General features: G+C 39.0%; 2 protein-coding genes and 1 long non-coding RNA gene across 9 annotated transcripts in view; 1 reads left to right on the plus strand and 2 right to left on the minus strand.

The window, feature by feature from the left end:
* The window catches only part of LOC111261040 (uncharacterized), a 5,209-nt gene extending 1,878 nt beyond the window's left edge, over positions 1-3,331 (minus strand). The window contains exons 1-2 of the long non-coding RNA XR_002680727.2: positions 3,210-3,331; positions 910-1,051 (exon numbers count right to left, since the gene is read on the minus strand). This is a non-coding gene — a long non-coding RNA (uncharacterized LOC111261040). The remainder of the gene's footprint in view (positions 1-909; positions 1,052-3,209) is intronic.
* A 3,316-nt stretch (positions 3,332-6,647) lies between these two features.
* LOC111261037 (beta-1,3-galactosyltransferase 5) lies at positions 6,648-13,985 on the plus strand. Of its 6 annotated transcripts, XM_022834234.2 has the most exons (9): positions 6,648-6,788; positions 7,296-7,382; positions 8,439-8,662; positions 9,535-9,825; positions 10,168-10,236; positions 10,516-10,748; positions 11,567-11,863; positions 12,414-12,621; positions 13,460-13,985. In XM_022834234.2, the coding sequence occupies exons 4-9, from the start codon at positions 9,560-9,562 to the stop codon at positions 13,641-13,643; spliced, it is 1,257 nt and encodes a 418-aa protein (XP_022689969.1). In that variant the 5' UTR covers positions 6,648-6,788; positions 7,296-7,382; positions 8,439-8,662; positions 9,535-9,559; the 3' UTR covers positions 13,644-13,985. The 6 variants fall into 6 exon arrangements, with proteins under 6 accessions (XP_022689969.1, XP_022689975.1, XP_022689974.1 ...); XM_022834240.2 differs by lacking the exon at positions 6,648-6,788 and having other exon boundaries at positions 6,803-7,382; positions 12,414-12,667; positions 13,460-13,574; XM_022834239.2 differs by lacking the exon at positions 6,648-6,788 and having other exon boundaries at positions 6,813-7,382; positions 9,692-9,825.
* Positions 13,986-14,074: 89 nt separating this feature from the next.
* Unc50 (Unc50 RNA binding protein) lies at positions 14,075-18,595 on the minus strand. Of its 2 annotated transcripts, none has more exons than XM_022834243.2 (6): positions 18,424-18,595; positions 17,238-17,440; positions 16,862-17,049; positions 16,249-16,390; positions 15,740-15,841; positions 14,075-15,397 (listed from the first exon to the last, which is right to left on the minus strand). In XM_022834243.2, the coding sequence occupies exons 2-6, from the start codon at positions 17,437-17,439 to the stop codon at positions 15,261-15,263; spliced, it is 771 nt and encodes a 256-aa protein (XP_022689978.1). In that variant the 5' UTR covers position 17,440; positions 18,424-18,595; the 3' UTR covers positions 14,075-15,260. The 2 variants fall into 2 exon arrangements, with proteins under 2 accessions (XP_022689978.1, XP_022689979.1); XM_022834244.2 differs by having other exon boundaries at positions 18,361-18,595.
* Positions 18,596-18,865: the final 270 nt, after the last annotated feature.

An 18,865-nucleotide genomic window follows, 5' to 3' on the forward strand; every position in this document is an offset into this window, starting at 1 on the left:
ATATAGAGCAAAGGAAAAGTTAGGTCTGAAAATTTACTTGCCATTAGTAGCAAAAAAAATAAGAGTAAATAAAACACGCGTAAAACAATACATTGATTTCTGTAAAAGCAAAAAATAACCAGAAAATTAGGTATAAAGTCTTTGGTGAAACAGCCGAGCCACGAAAATGAGGGCAATATTCGAGGGCCTAAAGTTGTGTCAACTATTATTCATGTTAGCTCTTCACATATATAACAGGCCGATGGTTAGCTTCACGATTGTAAATTGAGATCGATGGAAATGAAACAAAAACAATTATGACACGAGGCGTAATAGTAGTGGGATGTTTAAAACTTAGATAGCAACGAAAATGTATTGACCTTCATAAGCTGTTAGTAGTAAAAGGACATTATTAATTAACTCCGGGTGGGCAAAAAGTGCGAGTCTGTGAAGTTTACGATGAATAGCAGAATAGGCAGAGGAATAAGCGATATATAAAAAAAAATAGAAAAAGAACGCAAGCGAGATGAAGAGCGTAAGTTATACTTATCTAACACGTGTACATAACATAGGTCTTATAAGGCCCACCTGACCTTTCTGTAGAACCTGTCCTAGCAGCTCACACATTAGTTCCCGTAGCCAATATCTAAAGCTCTCGGTTGAAATGGGCGGAGAGGCGTAACACAGAATATAACGACAACAGTAATACCATTGGTAATAATTGAAAGAAGACGAATACCCTAGATAGTCTAGCCGGATCAAACGAGTGCAGTGCAGGTGCTGCGTTCCGATCAATCTGTAGTAGCCATTTGCAGAGGATACCGAAATGAAATAGTAACAACAATAAAAACAATTAAAATAATTGTTTTTTCCTAAATTTTACCAGCGGAATCGTGAGTGTGTATCTGTCTGTGTGTGAGAGAACTTAACGGCGATGAAGTTGACGCGTGTCGCGCAATGCACCCAAGATCGTTGTTGTTACTGTAACAATCGGTTTACAGATGATGATATCACATTTTTGTCACTGCGGCTCCATTCCGATTTACGCCGCGTCCCCCAACAGTCGCCGGACCTGCGATTGCCAAAAGATACAAAATGGTACAGCTTCAATTTCGATTCCTTTGACGAAGATAGACATGACATTAATGCTATACTAAGATATAACAGGCACAAGGATCAACACGATTTTCCGATACGGACACTTTCCTTGCTACTGATAATGTAATTAATTCGCAAAGCAACATGATCAGAACGCTCGTGCCGGCCGGCCTCACCGTATCGTGGCCTATGTCCAGCCGAATATGTCCTGTGGATACCAGCGTGTAATATATGGTAGTATAGGAAAGAAAAAATAATAGGTAAATATTATTAGATGGATGAAGATAAAAACGATTACGGTACAGCGATGAGTGAATATATTATATAATTATTGTTTAGTTTAATGACACACACAAAGACACACAGGGATACACACAATATAAATATCGTAAACGTTCACTACGTGTGTCTATGTGTGTGATGCGCGTTAAAACAAACAAGCATACAGAAATGTGTGATTGGTATGACGGGACAATAGTAGTGTGTTGTAGCAATTCTATGTAAGGGAAAACAGGACGAGGGGATTCGGAATTAGGGAGGAACTAGGCCACCGCCCAAGAAAGACAGCGAAAGCGACTGGCCAGTCAACATGACGGAGATAGCCTTCACGTTCCAGCAAATAAAAATTGACGAAGATTAAGGACAAAGTGTGAAATCTAGAGGTAAATAAAATCCAATTGATGAGAATCATTTCCACTGGGGACAATAAAAGAAATGGCACGATCGTCGAAGACAAGATATTGCGGGCGAAAGCCGAAGGAAACGGAGGGATCGAGCTTGCGCGTACCTTGAACCAAGGGAGCGTTAGGATGAGCACCAGAGGGAGTGGAATACAAAGAAAAGGAGTAAAAGGAAACCAGAACGAATGTGAGTGTATGTGTGTGTGTATGTGTGTTTGTGCGTGTGAAAGAATAGAAGTTTGAAAATGTGCAAACAAACAGGGACAGAGCGAAGAACGAGCAAGGAACGTTGTGTGTGGCGCGCATGCGGAAAGGTAAAGAAAGAGAAGCACATGAAATGTAAGTGTTAGAACGTTGGTGAGAAAACGGGTAGTTGTTTGATCTGAAGATACAGAGAGAGAGCGAAAGATGGGGGTTGAAGAGTCATAGAAACTAATAGAAGGTACATTTCTATAACGATATGGCTTGTGGTTGGTATCGCAGTTGCAGCGCCAGGTTGAGCAATCGTCTTCTCAAAAATTCAGGGCGAAGAGGGACGGGCAAAACGAAAATCGGAGGAAGAGTGGCAACGGCGAGAAATTGCACGCACGCGTTTGCTGTTGTTTTGTCACTTTGTATTCGTCATTATACTGTACATGATATCAGTGGCTGTAAACAGCACAAGACCACACGTACTAGCACACAAACACATTGACAGGCACACGTGGATACAGAGCGGAAATGAAAATGGCACTGCTGCTACATTTTGCGCGGTAAAGATGACCAAGCATGATCTTATAACTATGAATAAAAATGTTAGTTTGGGTCGATAACAATAACATATGGAATTAAAAAAGCAGAGAACAGTACAGTGACACTGATGTGCGCCTTAGCGGTTACCAAGGAGCAAATCAAATTATAGCATCAACCAGGCTAGACGGATGTCAGTGCATAATTTCGAGTTTGTCGAGGTAATGCCGAAATTGCCGAGCAGCTTAGGCTGAATACTAAGTAAAATTCGAGCACAATTTAACGCTACCCGATCAAAATTAAAACAAAAAATATTTCTGTAGAGAGTTGATTACTATTATCTAACGTACTGACGAAACAAGCAACACTTACAAATTTCGTAAAGTACTATGTCAAGATTTTATTATGACTAAAAACCTGAATCGAATACCGACGGAGCAGATTGATAGGAGCAGATTCGCAGAGAAATATAAAAAAGAGCGGATCTCTATGTGCTTTTTTATCCCTGTCACAACTCAGAAACGACCAATATACCATTACAAAGATAGCGACGACGATGACGACGACGACAAGAACAGTCATAACAACAACAACAACAACAACAAACAAGAACAACTACTACTACAGCAACAATTAAAGGAACATACACGCACAACAAGGTAAAACAGCAACGATTCAACAATTTTCTTTTTCCCACTCTGACAATGGCCACTAACAACTTACAGCCGCCCACCCGTCTTATGGGTGCCCCTCTGATTCTCTGCACAATCATCTTTACGGCCCGTAGAGTTATGTTATCTCGTGTATCTCGTTGCAGGTGAATTTAACCGATGCCGCTCGTGAGTGGGGGGGGGGGGGGGACCAAAAAAGCCGAGCCAGACGATCCACCATTAATGTTAACGAAAGCACAGGACAGGAACAAGATGTTGGCGATTGATCTTCCGCATCAACTAAAGCACACATTCACAAAGACGTACTCTTGACACCGAGACGAGTGTGCAATTAGTAAGCTGTTCTTCCAGTTGAAGCCAGCGAGCAAGCTTCTTTTATGTGTTACTGGTGACCTTGAGAAGGACGGCTCACAGGAACAGGAAGTAAGCGAGCGAGTAAACCGGCGAGTCGGCTGGTTTAAATATGGGCGAAGAATAATTAACTCGGTTTATAATGATTAATAATATGAGTGTGGTGGCCTTTGAAGTGATGTGAAAAGAGACGAAGAGCATATTAAACATGTCGACATGGGATGAGACGATGTGCGTTAAATACGGGGTATGAGGTTGACATAGGGTCAAATCATTAAGTCGTAATAAAAGTGAGATTACAAAATAGTGGTACGATGTCAACAGCGACGAGAACTGGCGATAAAAACTTCATATATATATAAATGAAAGAAAGTGACAAACGTCCACAGACATACGCATACACGCCGATATTGACGCGAGGCAACAACTGCATCTAAAGTTCATAACAGAGACTTACGCGTCGGTCAGCTGTGGAAGAATCAAGAAGAGTTTAGGAAGGGCGTGAGAATATAAAATAGGGAATGAATAATAAATCAGATGAAAAAAGGAGGAACAAATAGGAAATGTCATTATTCAGTTGTATGACACTGGCTGATGGCAGAAAAGTCTGTCGACAGGATGGTGGATGACATTGTGAGACAACAAACGGCCGTGCTGACAGAAACGACAAACGACAGAGGGAGAAAAACGAAGGCCTACTGAGGTCGAAGTCAGGTGGAAACTATTACAACAATGGGTGACACTAGTAGGATTGTGCTACTGGTGATTATACCCACTTGTTTTTATTCTTTGTGAGAAAGAACGAAGAAAGAGTTAGGGGGAGAAATACGAAGATCTACGTTATGGCAGCGGTTGGTCGATGACTGACAATAAATGTTTGCAATGACGCACTGGAGAATGTCGTCGAATCCTATGTCAGTATCAAGCGGGAGGATCGGGGCGGGTTATTGGACGACAAAATACAAAAAGGAAGGTAAAGAAAAAGAACGGAGGCAGGGAAAAAGCAGACGAAACTTGCAGACTGTCCTAGAAAAGGCGCGAGAGAAAGCGCCAATATGGTATACTGATTATGATAATATTAAATAATTGCGAAGATAAAAACAAAAAGACGAAGAAGCCGGCGAAGAAGGTAAAGTCGAAAAGGTTAAAACGCGGACCTCGCAGGAGCTGCGGACTGCGAACTGAGAATTGAGAGATGCGGTGATGCTAGGATGATGAACTGAGATAACTGATGATGCGAGGGTGAGGTGCGAAGGTGATGAGTGACGAAGCGAACCAATCGCAGGCGACAAGAACGCCTCGAAAGCAAGGCTTATCATGATATTGTGTTTCTAAATTATATTAGAATAAATGTCTTTATTTGAGCTGATACACCAAAAAAATGAGGGTTGTCTGTTTGTCCTTGGACTAGCACATCTGAAGTAGGGTATCCTGTAGTTATATTAGCTCGCTGATTAATAATCAATTTATATCAATTAATAGATAAACATTCAGTTGGATTTGGCTTCTAATACACCTACTACATATCACATTACAAACGGATCTTTAGAAAACAGTTCAGGTAATGATATGATCGTCAGACTCTTCTTCTCGTCATGTTCATCATCAACGTAGGTAGTTATTCTCATAAGTAGCCGTGAAACAGAAAATCTCTTCAACACATGTACGCGTTTCAGCCATCCCGATAATTAGCAGCACCGTGAGTACCATGGGATTATACTGACCATCGTTTTGATTCTAGTTTCGAATTTCTAACGATCACTGCGTAGACGATGATGAGCATACAAACGTGGTATCGGATCTCTTAATTGCTAAAACACGTGGCTAGCATCTGTTATTCAGATGGATTCCGCCGAAGTGACAACTTATTTTGTCACCATTTTGGTCGATCCGTGTGTCAATCATCGGATGAGATCACCGCAGTGGACAACGAATCTTAACTCGTTGCTCGACTGAAGGTCTCATGTAGTCTTTCGGTTCTTCATGGTTCGGTTCTTCAAATATCTTCATGATTTTACAGCAGTATGTATGCATTTTCCGTAGAATTGTAATGGTCGTGGCCATTTGGGTTAGCTTATCGCTTTCTCAAATAAGAAATAATCGATGTGTAGCTTTTAACCGGATATGAAGGCGCAGTTTGACACGTCCCTTTATCAATAATAGAACGAAAATACGTAGCAGATCATATTATTAGTCAATTTCGCTCTAATTAAATGTAAAGTTAACTGACAATATTAATTGAATAAATCAGAATAAGTCGACCTATCATGATAGTGCTATAACAACGGAATTGTTGTAGACAAATTGCCTTAAAAATTACTCTTTTTGTCGCTTCACCTAAAAAATACATTCATTTTTAAAGTGTTAGATGCATAGCGCCCAAGTCATTACAACATTAGCAATCGAACTCTACCTAAAATGTGTTTGGGAACAACGCCATCTTTGTATCTCTATATGGAAACGTAGCGCGGTTTTTATCTAGTAATCGTTCGCTTCCTCCATGAGACACTGCTAATTTCAAATATATTTATAGCTCTAACTGGTGTCCATTGCATAGTCCAATCGACTGTTATGCATTGACGCATATCTTGGCCAGTGATATTACGTTTTATTTCATTATTGTCGTCGTTGACGTTTCCTTCTTGCTCTTCGTTTTTCTGTCGCCACCTGAAGTCCTCTTGTCAATCCACCTTCACCCGCCAAGACCGTAAGCCATTTCACTTGTCAACTTCTGTTACTTGTAGTAAGTAGTAGTGAGGGTAATAGTGAAGATAGCACATCTATCCCGACGCTCGATAGCATAAACATTTCGTCTCGCCTTTAAGGAAGGGCGGTGTAAGACGGAAAAATCGGAACACTTAAATCGCTGTAAGTAGAGGAAATTAAAAAATTCAATAGCACTCTAGTGCAGTGTCGCATCGTATTGATTTTATGCTGGCTGGCAGGATCGGTTTGTGTTAAGCGGCATCTCGCTAACTTTCGTTTCCCTCATCATACCAACACCTACTGTACTCAGTAGTGGCTCATAGTGACTGGTGATCGCGCGAGCTTCTATTTTCTATGCCTCTTAGCTGATGAAGCAACAAACTACGGCAGCGGCAGCTCCGGCACCGATCGGTACTAGTACTGAAGTAACGGCATTCCGGCCTTTCCTGGCAATGCGCCGACTGCAACAGCTACCAGCAGCAATAGTTAGCGCAGCTTGGCGCCGTCAGTCAGCGTACCGAATCATCCCACACGATCGTCAACGACTGCCTCGACCACTATCGCAACAACAACTGTAAGATATACTCCTTCGATCTTCTTCATTGATGCATGTACATATTACATGTGGATTGACGGTTACACACACACACACATAGTACACAATGCTTTCAGTACGGTCAGATACGGTCCAAGTGACTCAGACCGGCACTGCATAGCCTGCAGCAGGGGCGCCTAAGCGAGTATATTAGGCGGGAGAATCCCCGGAGATCACGGCGGTCGACACGACGAGATTGGACGTGTACTGTCTGTGTCTAAGCATTCTATGCTAATATATATAAGCCCAAATTGTAGCATCGAGTTATCAGCATAGTGGCGCCCTCTTCCCGCTGTATGACCGTATTTAGCAATGCGCGTGTGGGCCTTATACGGCAGAAGAAGATCGATAGTCCAGCACTTTGACTGTTTAACTTACAATAGAATACACCTAGGTGGTGGAAGTGCCAATGCAATAGATACTTCACAGTTGTACCACAATACCATTGGATATTTGTTGCTACTGCTGTACATGAATCTTTTACAGTGAATGTTATACATCTAAGAAAATGCGCGTCGGAAGATGCGTATGACGAGAAAAAATGTCGCTAGAATAATTCGTACATAAGCTGAGGTAAGTGCAACGAGAGGCCGTATTTATTTTGTTAGATTACATCTAACGTTATCGATTTTAAATTTCTTCCCTTTTGCACACCTGCGCTAATTAGTTATGTTGGTTAGATCATCAGTTCGTATGTAATATTACTTTAGGTGTGTACATCATCCATATTATGATATAACGTTATATCGTTTATTTTGCTGCTACGGAATTCCATACAAACGGTGTTGTTCCATTTCTACCATCAACTACGGTATATATATATATATATATATATATATAGGTGGTAGAAAGTTTCAGAAAGTTGTTGTTGCTATTATGCCCGTAACAGAAACGAAAGTACAGTGGCAAAAAACTGTTTCCCCCAACATATTGTTTTTAAGCTATAGCTCTAAATTTATGCAAAGTTAAAGCACAACGCAGTGATGTAACTAAAACTGAATGAGTTGACTTCTTCGGTTATTTCGGGAGCGGGTATAGCAAAACATTAGTTATGCATGTCTGGTCAGCACCAATGGTAGTGCAGGTGTAACATAGAAAGCAAAATGCATTTATAAATGTCGAACTAGCTATATCTTGAAAGAAAACCGGGTTACCACGTTTCAAACAATCGTTAAAATCAAAATTCTGCACGACTCTCGTGTCGAATCCGAACTTTCGCGTAAAGTTCGGATTTGCCCTAATGTGATTATTAAACCTTAAAGGAACGACTTAGCCATGGAAGAACATACCATTTACTGATTACTTGAACGTGCAATACAGCCCCATCAAAGTAATCGTTCTTATATGATAATCATCGTTAGAAATTCTGTTTAGCTTTCGTCTTATGCGCACTACATATGTGTTCTTTTCTTATGGAGAGCAGACCTTTAGATTTTATTGGTTAGGCAGTTTTATATCAATTTGTTAGCAGAGTTTGCTTATAAGCATCGCAGATCGAAAACTATTCACCTCAACTGGTAACTTTGACATTAGATTTTAAGTGTCTTAGGCCACGCATAGAATACTGCACCATACGATATTGACATGATGAAATCAGAGACTAAAGACAGCTTATTATCAATTCTCCAGTTTTTTTTTGTGATAGGTCTGGAATTAAACAAGGTCCACTCATCGAAGTCATCCCACTTGAGGTTGTCGGGAACAAATCAGCACGATGTGACAGTTGCCGACCCTTTGGATTAGCGACGGTGTTTTACATCAAAGCAACTAAATACGTGAATCTATGTGCAGCTATACGGAAAGGACATGGCAGTGCTGGGGCTCGTGCAATAACAGTTTCCTGCATGCAAACGGTACTGGCCATATTTCCAGACTTCTTTGGAAACGCATTTGCAACACGATTAGAGTATAAATGCGCGTATTTAGTGCGTATTTATTAAAATATTCCAGGATTCAATGTTTAGTTTAGTCAGGAGATTAAGACTAAGTACTGAATGAAGGCTATTTTTTGTGACCTAATTAGGGAAAATATAGGTTCATTTTATACTTAACATGATGTAATGGTAGATGGTTAAAGGATTGGTTCGTTATTTGTTATTAATGTGTGTCCTTTTAAAATGGACCGAAAAAATGGCAAGTATCCTAGTGAAGGGTAGACCAGAAGCTCCTTTTTTTTAACTTAAAGGAGGTGTCCATTGTCCAGCAATGGCGTCAATTAACATGTAGATGTTATGATTATCATCCTTGTAATCAATGGTGCATACTGCTGCTCCAAACATGTTCACCAAATGTATATAATCAACTGTGTATAATCACAAAAGTTTTCAAATCAAATAAGACTGATAAGTCTTCTTGAAATCACAGAAAACATCTTTACGTGGCGTCCTAGTATTGTAAAGCAGTACCCTTCCCAGGATGCTATAATGTATTGGTTGTTCGTATGCAAGTATCAATTTTATTTTAAAGTTCCATGTTATGAAAAATCCTTTGCTAAAATCTACATTTGGATAGTATCTTGATGAATGTTCGGTCTGTAGTTTGTCCTTGTCTCTGCAAACTGAACCATATATTTATTTAATTGCTGTAATCATAAAATGGTAAATGATTATAATAGTCTAGCTAAATATCCATAGAAAAGCTCGGCATGTTTCTGCGGATTGTTTTTGATGTCCTGCGCAGGCTGAAACGTATGACTATTGCTAGCTTACTTTTGCTGTATCTTCAGACCCCCATGAAAAGCGCAGACGAAGATGATATCCTTTGTACGAATTGAGAACTGTCCCAGTCTGACGTTCAACCTAATTCTCTTCTTCTGGTGGATCGGATTATGCATTCTCTACTTTCGTCAACCTCCCGTGCCAATGCCTGTTAAAATACAACAGTATCGTATAGAGAACTATTCAGACAAGGAAAGACGTCTACTTCAGCAACAGAACTGCGTTCGTAATGCTAGGCCCTGCCCCCGGCTTCAATTCAATCGTACTGATGATCATCTCGTGGACTTCCCTAAGTTCTGGTACTGATTTTGCTCCAACGAGTCCATTACCATATATTATACTGAGCGGTATGAGATTGGCGACAATGTGTTTCTATCGTTATAATAATCAATTAGTTTTTAAGGTCCAAGCACCTCGAAGCCAACACTCTCGTGCTCGACGGTGGGCAATGCAATGGGAGTAAATTTGATTTACAGGTGTGTATGAGGACCAGTAACCTTTTAAATCTAGCTGTAAGTAATAGTTGAAGCATACGGGATGATTAGTAAACCGACGATACAATTAGTTTTTGACAAGGTAGCGAAAAGTCTGAATGTTGCTTATAGCCTTGTGTATTTTTCTGGGACTTATTGGCGCACGAGGTCCTACGAAGCTAATCGGCAGCAGTCGCAAAAAACTACGAAGCATCCTCACAGTATCTTCACTCGCTTGTATGTATGGAAGCTTATGGGAAAGGGATTAAAATTAATGAAGAAAAAACTGAACTTAAACTTATTATTGATTATCCACATTTATTTTTCTATAAATACCCTATATTAATTATCCACATTTATTTTTCTATAAATACCCTATATTAATTATCCACATTTATTTTTCTATAAATACCCTATATTGATTATCCACATTTATTTTTCTATAAGTACCCTATTTATTACTTCACGGAGCTACTTGGACCTGTGCGATGTACTTTGGTTACACTTTTGCTTCAGGTACGTACTAAATACGACACCTTGTAGTGGAAAGGAATCTTTGGTGGTTTTAGTGCATTCGGCGCCTAATCACTATGCACAACGCGATTCAATTCGCTCGACGTGGGGCCAAGGATCTCAACGCCTCAAGAAGTTTTGGATCAAACTTGTTTTCCTGCTTGCCGCTGTCGAGGACGAAGCTCAAAATTGGAAAATCCAACTAGAACACCTTCGATATCGGGATATTGTTCAAGGTTAGCCGATTATTGCAATTATGCTTCCTTTTGGCCCGTAACCTGCTAGATCGGTCTCTCAAAGAAGACCACGTCTGAAAAGGATCTGTTATATAGCTTTTTGCTATTCTCAGTAGATTCTATGTTGGGTTATAAACATATATTTATGTCGGTTCTCTTCGATCACAGATTACGTTAAGGTACATTGCTATCTTCTCATTCAATTTCGTTTAGCTAATTTTGAGAATGCAAATATCTACGGTATCTATAGTAAATAAATGAAAGTTGCATGTTTGAGTATGTCGTTAGGCGGTCCTTCAGATGGCTGACTCTTAATAGCAATAAGGAAGGACCAAAACCTAATGACTACCGGAAAATCTTTTAGTTTGCAACGTCCTTGACTCTTAGAGAAAATAAGTCGAGATCAATAGAAGCGATTCCTTGATATATACTCACTCTTGCAGTTCTAATCATATTCATACCACAGATAGGGAAAAACTTTCTAGTAACTGTAATAAAATTCAATGCGCATCTGAATACATTGAATGTGCAGCAGAACAGTCTCGTTGGAAGCAAACTAATTTTCCTTCTGTAAGCTACAAAAAATCAACACTCATATTAGCACGAAAAATTCAGCACGGTACCGGTGCATAGAGCAAAGGCTGTGGGTAACTCTGCCGTATACTAGTCTCTAACTACTATTCAACACATGGTGGATAGCTACAGCTAATAATATATTAAATTTGAGCGAAGCAAGGCCAGCTACAACTAATTCAGTCGCTCCCTGTGCCGTGTTTCCTTAATTTTATACAAGTTTTCTATCAAAGTGTTTATGATAGTGGTAATTTCAAATGACTTAGGCAATTTTATCGACGCATATCGAAATCTTACGTACAAACATGTAATGGGCTTAAAATGGGCTTGGGAGAACTGCCCTCGAGCTCCTTGGCTTCTAAAGATGGACGACGACATTTTCGTGCATCTATTCAACCTCTACAAAATGGTCAAGGAAGACAACCGCGAGAAGCTTATATGCTACGTGCAAAAACAGATGCCGGTCACCCGGGACGAGGGCAGCAAATGGAGGGTTACAATACCCGAGTATCCGTTGATGTTCTACGAGGATTATTGCTCTGGTGGGTACGCATCTCTTGGGCCCGAAGGGTGTACAGAAAATAGACATATTTCATACTCTCACCGAACATCTTTATATAGATGCCAGTTGTTTGATCGATGAGTTAATTATTTACTAAAAGCTGCTGCAAATTCAGCACATTTAAATTGAAACTTCTCCTAAGGTTGGTTGTGGCATCATGATTTTACCACTACATTGAGAGAGTGGTTCTCATGGCACTAGCGAAATGGCAACATGCTACAGAAAAAGTACAATAATAGTTGAATCACTCTGTTAAAATTATAGCGCTAGTTAGGGTGTATCAAAACGTATACGTATGTCACGACACTAACCTTGAAATCCATTGCGGATGTCTGTTGGAATTTGTGTATGGTACATAATTAACTTTTTTGCTTTAAATAGAAGCTACAACCTATTTTCGAATCTGAGTTTCTTCAAATATTTAAGCACAATATTAGTCTACTCATGTATTACAAATACACAATAGTATACTAACAACTGAGAATGCACGCGCCAAACTATGAATTATCAAGGTATTTATCGTTTTTCAGGCTGGGCATATTTAATGACTCCTAATATTGCCCGGCGTCTCTACGTCGAATCGCGTTACCGGCCCTATTTCTGGGTGGATGATGTACATGTCACAGGAACTCTGGCTAAGATGGCGGGCGTACCCCGGGTAGCTATCAATTCGAAATTTACCACGGTAGCCGAATCCGCTATAATGTGGAGCAACGACGATGGAAATAAAGAGTGGAAGTAAGGGCTACAATTAAAAATACTATATTGAGTGACATACTATAAGGTTCGTCTTGAGAATCACACTACACGTTGTGAGTTAGGTTGGGTCGAAAGTTTGTGTATTGTTTGAATCTGCTGTTTCTCATTATTCATTTGTTACTAATTAAGGGTTAAATTAGAAAAAAAGGAAATCGTTTGTTTTAAAATGTTGTTATAATCGTTTGGTATAAATTACAGGATTCTACTTTGACTTTTTTCCAGGGTATTTTGGGCAAAAATTTTTTAGCACCAACTCTTTGGCAAATTCGATCCAATCTACCAAAGTTATTTTAATACAGTGAGGACTCCCAACTAAGCAATATGGGCTCATTTAATAATTATCTCCAGAAATGGCTTGATAATCGTCTAACACGAAAAGTAGCGTTTCAACTCCGCCATAACCAGCTTATGAAGCGTAGCTAATGCGATATCGTTTTACGTGAATTACCCGTTATTTAGTCTAAAGGTGAAATACTGATAAAGTTTTGTGAACAAATTAAACCGTTATAACAGACTTATAGAACAATAAAGAAAACATTCCAACAATACAAGTATATCGCTATGTGCAATCAACGAATTGAGAAAGACAACTGAGAACCACAAACCCGAAAATATATTCTCTTCCTTGTAAGCATGAAAAGAAAAAAAGCGAAGTTTTTTTTTGACTAGGAGAGCCGGTTTTTTTCCAAAAATCGGCAAATTATGCAGTTATCTGTTAACCATTTTTTGAACATATACATGTGATTTTGCCTTGTTAGAGAATTTATATTACTGCCAAAATGCAACTTATTAAAGCATCGTAATTTTTTCACTTCAGGTACATATTCGGTCCAACATGGGGTGATCCTGATCTGGCGGCTAAAGCCCACAGCAAGGCAGTGGATTGCCAAAGAAGACAATGTCGCTGTTGTTTCGATATTTTCACAATCCACGTAGAAGAGACTCGTGAAACACTGAATTCGCCAAGGAAAGGTCGTGCTCAAGTCGTTACTGTAAATTGACGACATCTGCTAACGGAATGACTATAAGAGTCTTCTTTATTCACAGAAATGATATGTGAATTATTGAATAAATCTGAAGCGGCGTTTTCCCGACGGGATAATTAGTCAAGGCAGCGATCTATCCCCAAGAAAACATTACCCCATACGAGTCGAACACTTCTGAGTTTTGCGCCTGTTATTATTTTAAAAAAAACTATCATCGGTTCAGGCAATCCAATTATGAGAGAAAATATATACAGCAACCCACTCGTTTGTTTCGATCCTATGCAGACTGTAAGCTTGTAAATATGTAAACTAAAAAATGTGCAAATAATATGAAACCGTCAATAATTGTAAAGCAAAGAGAGTGTTCATTTGTATATTATAAGGCTCTATACTCCGCAGTAGAGGTTGTCGTTGGCCAGAATCAGAGCGAAAAAATGATTGATAACTAACCAAAATCCTTAACCGATATTTATTTTTATGGTCGAGCTTTTAGCATAGCATAACCGCAATTTTCTCATTTGGCAGTATTTTCAATATGGTCTACACATGAAACTATATTGTAAACATAAAGTTGTTTCTTATGCGTTTCGGTAGAAATTCTTTTCTACATATCGTTTTTGTTCATCTAGACCGTATCTAATTGGTATGCACTGGCTTAACATAATAAATCTTAGAAAAAAGTATGTTAAAGCGTTATGAGTAAAGTTATGAGGAGCGAGCAGGTTTTCATGGCTGCGTGAAGCTATCATGTCACGGCGACCATTACATATGCCTTTAGTAAAGAAAGAATTCGCGCTATTCCTACTGTGCTTCGCAGATGATCCAAGGTCTGCGCCAGTGTTGTTGAACTAAACAATTTCAGCTTCTGCGCAGCGTAAGTATTGTTTTATTTCTCTTAGAAAATAGTATGTAGTTTGAGACAGATTTTTTTATATTCTATAAAGATCATTTCTTCAGATCAACATTGGCGAAAAAATAGCGCGAGCTCCCGTTTGCTAATGTACAACATTCTACACCTTGAAAGGTGGTCTGTTACTCACATGTGTTTTGCACCCTTTTAGAAACACATACGTCGTAGAAGGCAACAACCTCTACAATGGGTCTGTATTACAATGCTTTCTTGTAGAATTCTACATTTTGACGATTATACCTCACAAGGTCGTACCATATACATATCACCATACATTAGTTAGGCAACAACCGACATATTAAACATCTGTAACAACCTTTGTCGACCTCGTTTGTTAGATGAAAGAGCGACATATCAAACAGACATATTTAATATATAATTTATTTACATCACCTGAATCAAGTTTCAAGTTCGTTAATTTTCTTGTATCAAATGTCTCAGGCAGCCCTATCGACACTTATCAATGCACTGAGACTTCCTGGAGGTAAGTTATTGCAAAAGCCTTCACAAAAGTTTCCTTTGAATGATCATTTTTCAAGCTATATTTTTGGCCTGGGGAAATTTGAATAGCGTTGCAAAAACTTTACGAACAAAGATTGAAGTGGGCTTTTCTATCAAGGCTGGACGCTTAATCATCAATAGATTGCATTAAAAAGCAATCAATCCAGACCCCGCTCTCAAAATAATACTTCACATATTGGCCTTCACTGTCATTTACATATTTACATAACGCGATAGTGATAAAAATCAACGAGCACCCTGCATAAGTTGAATCCTGCAGCCAACGACATAAGATAGAAGAGCGACAAGGGTGCCATCGGATACAGAAATACCTTTGTACTCTTCAGGATCGGAAGAGCTGAAAGAAATAAATAAGAAATAATGAACAAGCGTAAATTAGCTGCACTAGGTACGTAACTTTACAACAGTAAGTGCCAACTGAGTAGGCGTATCCTTAAGCAAATAAATGACAAGCTAGTGAAATATCTAGTTTATTAGAACGCTGAACGCCAAAACGAAACTCGTAGGTTTTGAACAGTGTCGATGCTCGAAACAGTGTTCACAGTTATTCGGAACGTAATTCGGTTAAGAATTGTCCACTAACAAATCTAAATTATAAAATAAACTTAAAAAATATATTTAGAACGGGTAACAAGGTTAAAGATCAACTGACGATCTTTGAAGAGCTTTAGACACTCACCACTATACCCAAGGAACGTAATGTAACAGTAATAGGCGCACGCAATAAGGAACAATGTATCCCCGAATAATCGTCCGACGAACCAGTCATATCGGATCAATACTGATATCACAGCAATCACAATGAACGCAGGGCAAAGTAAAAGACTCTTCTTAGTACGGCTCCTTCGAATTAAACAACTCTTATAGGCATCATATTAGGTGCATACTCAGACATAATTATGTATCTGTTATACATATTGAAACGTCTAGGGTCCATTTCGATTATAGACCTATGTACAAATTCCTAGCAAACAATGTTCCGAGAAACTGGGAATAGACAACATATAGTGTTTGTAAGATGGTACAACAGTAACCTGTTTGCTTGTTAAATTTAAGAACATATGTAGCGCTTCAGATTTGAAACCAGACCTAATCACACTCCATTTCTCTCTAGAGTGGGCTAGCCGTCTGAAGAAATCTTTATATAAAACAGTACCGGGTCTGAACATTTATTTTATAAGTCCTTACTGTGGTAGAAGAAAAGCTGAAATAGATGGAGGATGATGAGGGCTGGAAAAAACGCGTTGAGGTGAACATCGAAGCAATAGCCCCACTCGACATCTTCAGTAAAACAGCACGATGGCTTGATCAAGTATTTATTGCACACCATCTACAACAGCGAAAAGATCACAAACATAGACAACTGACAATCACTAACTTAAATAGAATAGACACATTTATTTTTCCTGTATCATTATGTCACTCCGTTTTCGATTAGGTTGGGATATCTTTTATGTATGATATAAGGCTGGTATAGGGCTAGCAAGTAGGTTAGTTCTGTCGTTTTTGTAAACGGAAGTGTGAAAACGAAACTAAAGTATATAGTTAATAGCATCACTCTATTATTATGGGACGCACAGAAAATATTAACAATGATTTGATCAAAACTTGATAGGCCTTCTGAGCGGCTGTATCATACTGGATCTGATAAGACAATGTTTATCCAAATTAAAGTGAAAAAATTTGATTGACTGACTATTTGCAGAGCCTACGAGATATGCCATAACACCTACGTTTAGAACGTAACGTGTAAAGGAAATTTAAGCGGCTAGAATATTTGCAATAACTAAACTATTCTTACCCAAACAACGGTAGCCACAATAATGCCGACTCCGACGCAGTCGATGAAAATCGTCCACAAAAGGAACTTGAAAAATCCCCAAAAGTGGATGTGGAGCATAACGACAAACGCCATACATGAAATAATCATCCACACAAGAAGAAGAACGAGGAATGCCGGATCGTCCCGAGCAAATTGGTCTTTCGTTTCTAAGAACAAGCAAAAATAGTTCAAGTCATTATTCGACACCATAGAAAATTAGCACCGGAAAGAACGTCTAGTATAAGTAAATACCTGTATCGTCAAAAGAAGCAGAGGCTTTTAACGTATTATTTTTGTTATTATTTATTGCGCCTATGCTAATTTCTTTGCTCTCTCCGCTGCGACTGTTACTTACGCTTTCTATATTGAAAGTTTCGATAAACTTTCTGCGGTGAGTAAAAAAGGTAAGCCATTTGCCAGATAGCGAACTGGAAATCCATTTGTTTAAAGTGCAGAAGCCTACGTAAGTAGCGAGCTCCTTTATCACGGGCGCTGCGTCTTTCGCCGCTCGGAACCGGCTTAGGCAGTCCGGTCAACAGGCCACGCCTGTCCTGCATCCTGTATAAATAATATTAATAATAATGGCACGAACAGAAAAAGAGTTACATAATGAATTTGAAAACAGCTTTCAAGACTCAAAATATGAATAAACTTTATTTGAACTTGCAAGGCCAAAAGCCGCATCGATTTGAAGACATTCGTGCCTAGGCGGCATTTTATGAGAATGAAATGTTTATATCTGGATCTATGATCTTGACGCCTTATTTTATATTTCGTTGCTTCTACGACATCTAAACGTGAAATTATTAATGTTTCTATAACGAAATGTTTGCTAATGCTCATCATAAATAGCAACGCAAAAATACCTCCTCGCCTTATATTTTTACTTCATTTTAAATTCCCATGATGCACAATATTTGTATACTGCAGAGAAATGGTTCTACATCATACACAATAGTAATATCATATCGCTGGGTGAATAATCATATGACCCGAACCTGTTTGCACTGAGACTGTTTGTCCTTCTCTTACACAAAAGAATAAATCATATTTAATGATTTTATCGACACTAACATGGACACGGGTCACTTGTTTAATTTAGTGCAGTCTTCATATTGAAATACGTTCGCACGGTATTGCGTTCATTATTGTGTCGTTAGTCTTACCACGAATCCAAAGTGAAATCTGTCAATGTGTCAATGCAAGAGTGCATTCGATTCTACAATAACAGTATGCAGTATTCTAGCTATCTTTGTCAAGTTTGTCAGCATAAATTTAAAACCTTTCTTTAAGTTGATCTCCTCATTGAAAACATCTTCGAATTGCTGCTTCTAAATCTGTACAGATACCCTCTCAATGTTTCACTTTTGCATGAACATTACATTAGTACTGTTATCATTCCGTTCCAATGGGCCGAACAAGCGGTGGGCATAGCGAATAAATAAATCGTCTATTACATTCATACGTCGTTCTATTACCTTAGTAACACACGCAAACAGTCGCTCGCTTAAAATGGGTGCCTTTTATATGCTCTTCTTTACCTATTAAGCTGTTAGGGCTGCACTTATGGGTGGCTGGTGACTGCACCCAAAAACAGTATCCGTCTCGTCAATGACACGAGGTTAAATTGGAGCTTTATTGAAAAAGTTTTTCTGAAAGCGTAACTTTTTTATTTGCTCTGTGTTCGATTTCCGAATGACGTTGTCCCATGTAAATACTAGCGCGCTCAGCGCAACCCTCCCTCAAGAAGCTCCAATACCCGGAAGTGTACTGAGCGCTTCTAGTACTGTCGTTCCTTATGAACAATCTAAACTAGAAGAAGCTGTTCGCTTTTATCACTGTTCTCATCCAATTATTTCTCAAATACATTTAAGTTAAAAAAAGCATTTCGTCTATATAACAAAGCTTTCTTTATCTACTCATTTGCGTGCCACTCCCGGATGCAACGGGGTACGAGGATCTGTAGTTCGACGAACATGGCGA

Source organism: Varroa jacobsoni, unplaced genomic scaffold (assembly GCF_002532875.2).
Source record: "Varroa jacobsoni isolate VJ856 unplaced genomic scaffold, vjacob_1.0 scaffold_512, whole genome shotgun sequence".
In the NCBI taxonomy this organism is placed as follows: Eukaryota; Metazoa; Arthropoda; class Arachnida; order Mesostigmata; family Varroidae; genus Varroa; species Varroa jacobsoni.

Bases quoted from the DNA above. Each gene is read 5' to 3' on its own strand.
- Unc50 (XM_022834243.2), bottom strand. From the start codon at position 17,439: ATGCAGGACAGGCGTGGCCTGTTGACCGGACTGCCTAAGCCGGTTCCG. The intron at 16,391-16,861 runs GTAAGAATAGTT...TCGCTGTTGTAG, and splicing joins TTGTGGCTACCGTTGTTTGG to ATGGTGTGCAATAAATACTT. The intron at 15,398-15,739 runs GTGAGTGTCTAA...TATTTCTTTCAG, and splicing joins TACGTTCCTTGGGTATAGTG to CTCTTCCGATCCTGAAGAGT.
- LOC111261037 (XM_022834234.2), top strand. From the start codon at position 9,560: ATGATATCCTTTGTACGAATTGAGAACTGTCCCAGTCTGACGTTCAAC. The intron at 10,749-11,566 runs GTTAGCCGATTA...TGTTTATGATAG, and splicing joins ATATCGGGATATTGTTCAAG to TGGTAATTTCAAATGACTTA. The intron at 11,864-12,413 runs GTGGGTACGCAT...ATCGTTTTTCAG, and splicing joins CTACGAGGATTATTGCTCTG to GCTGGGCATATTTAATGACT.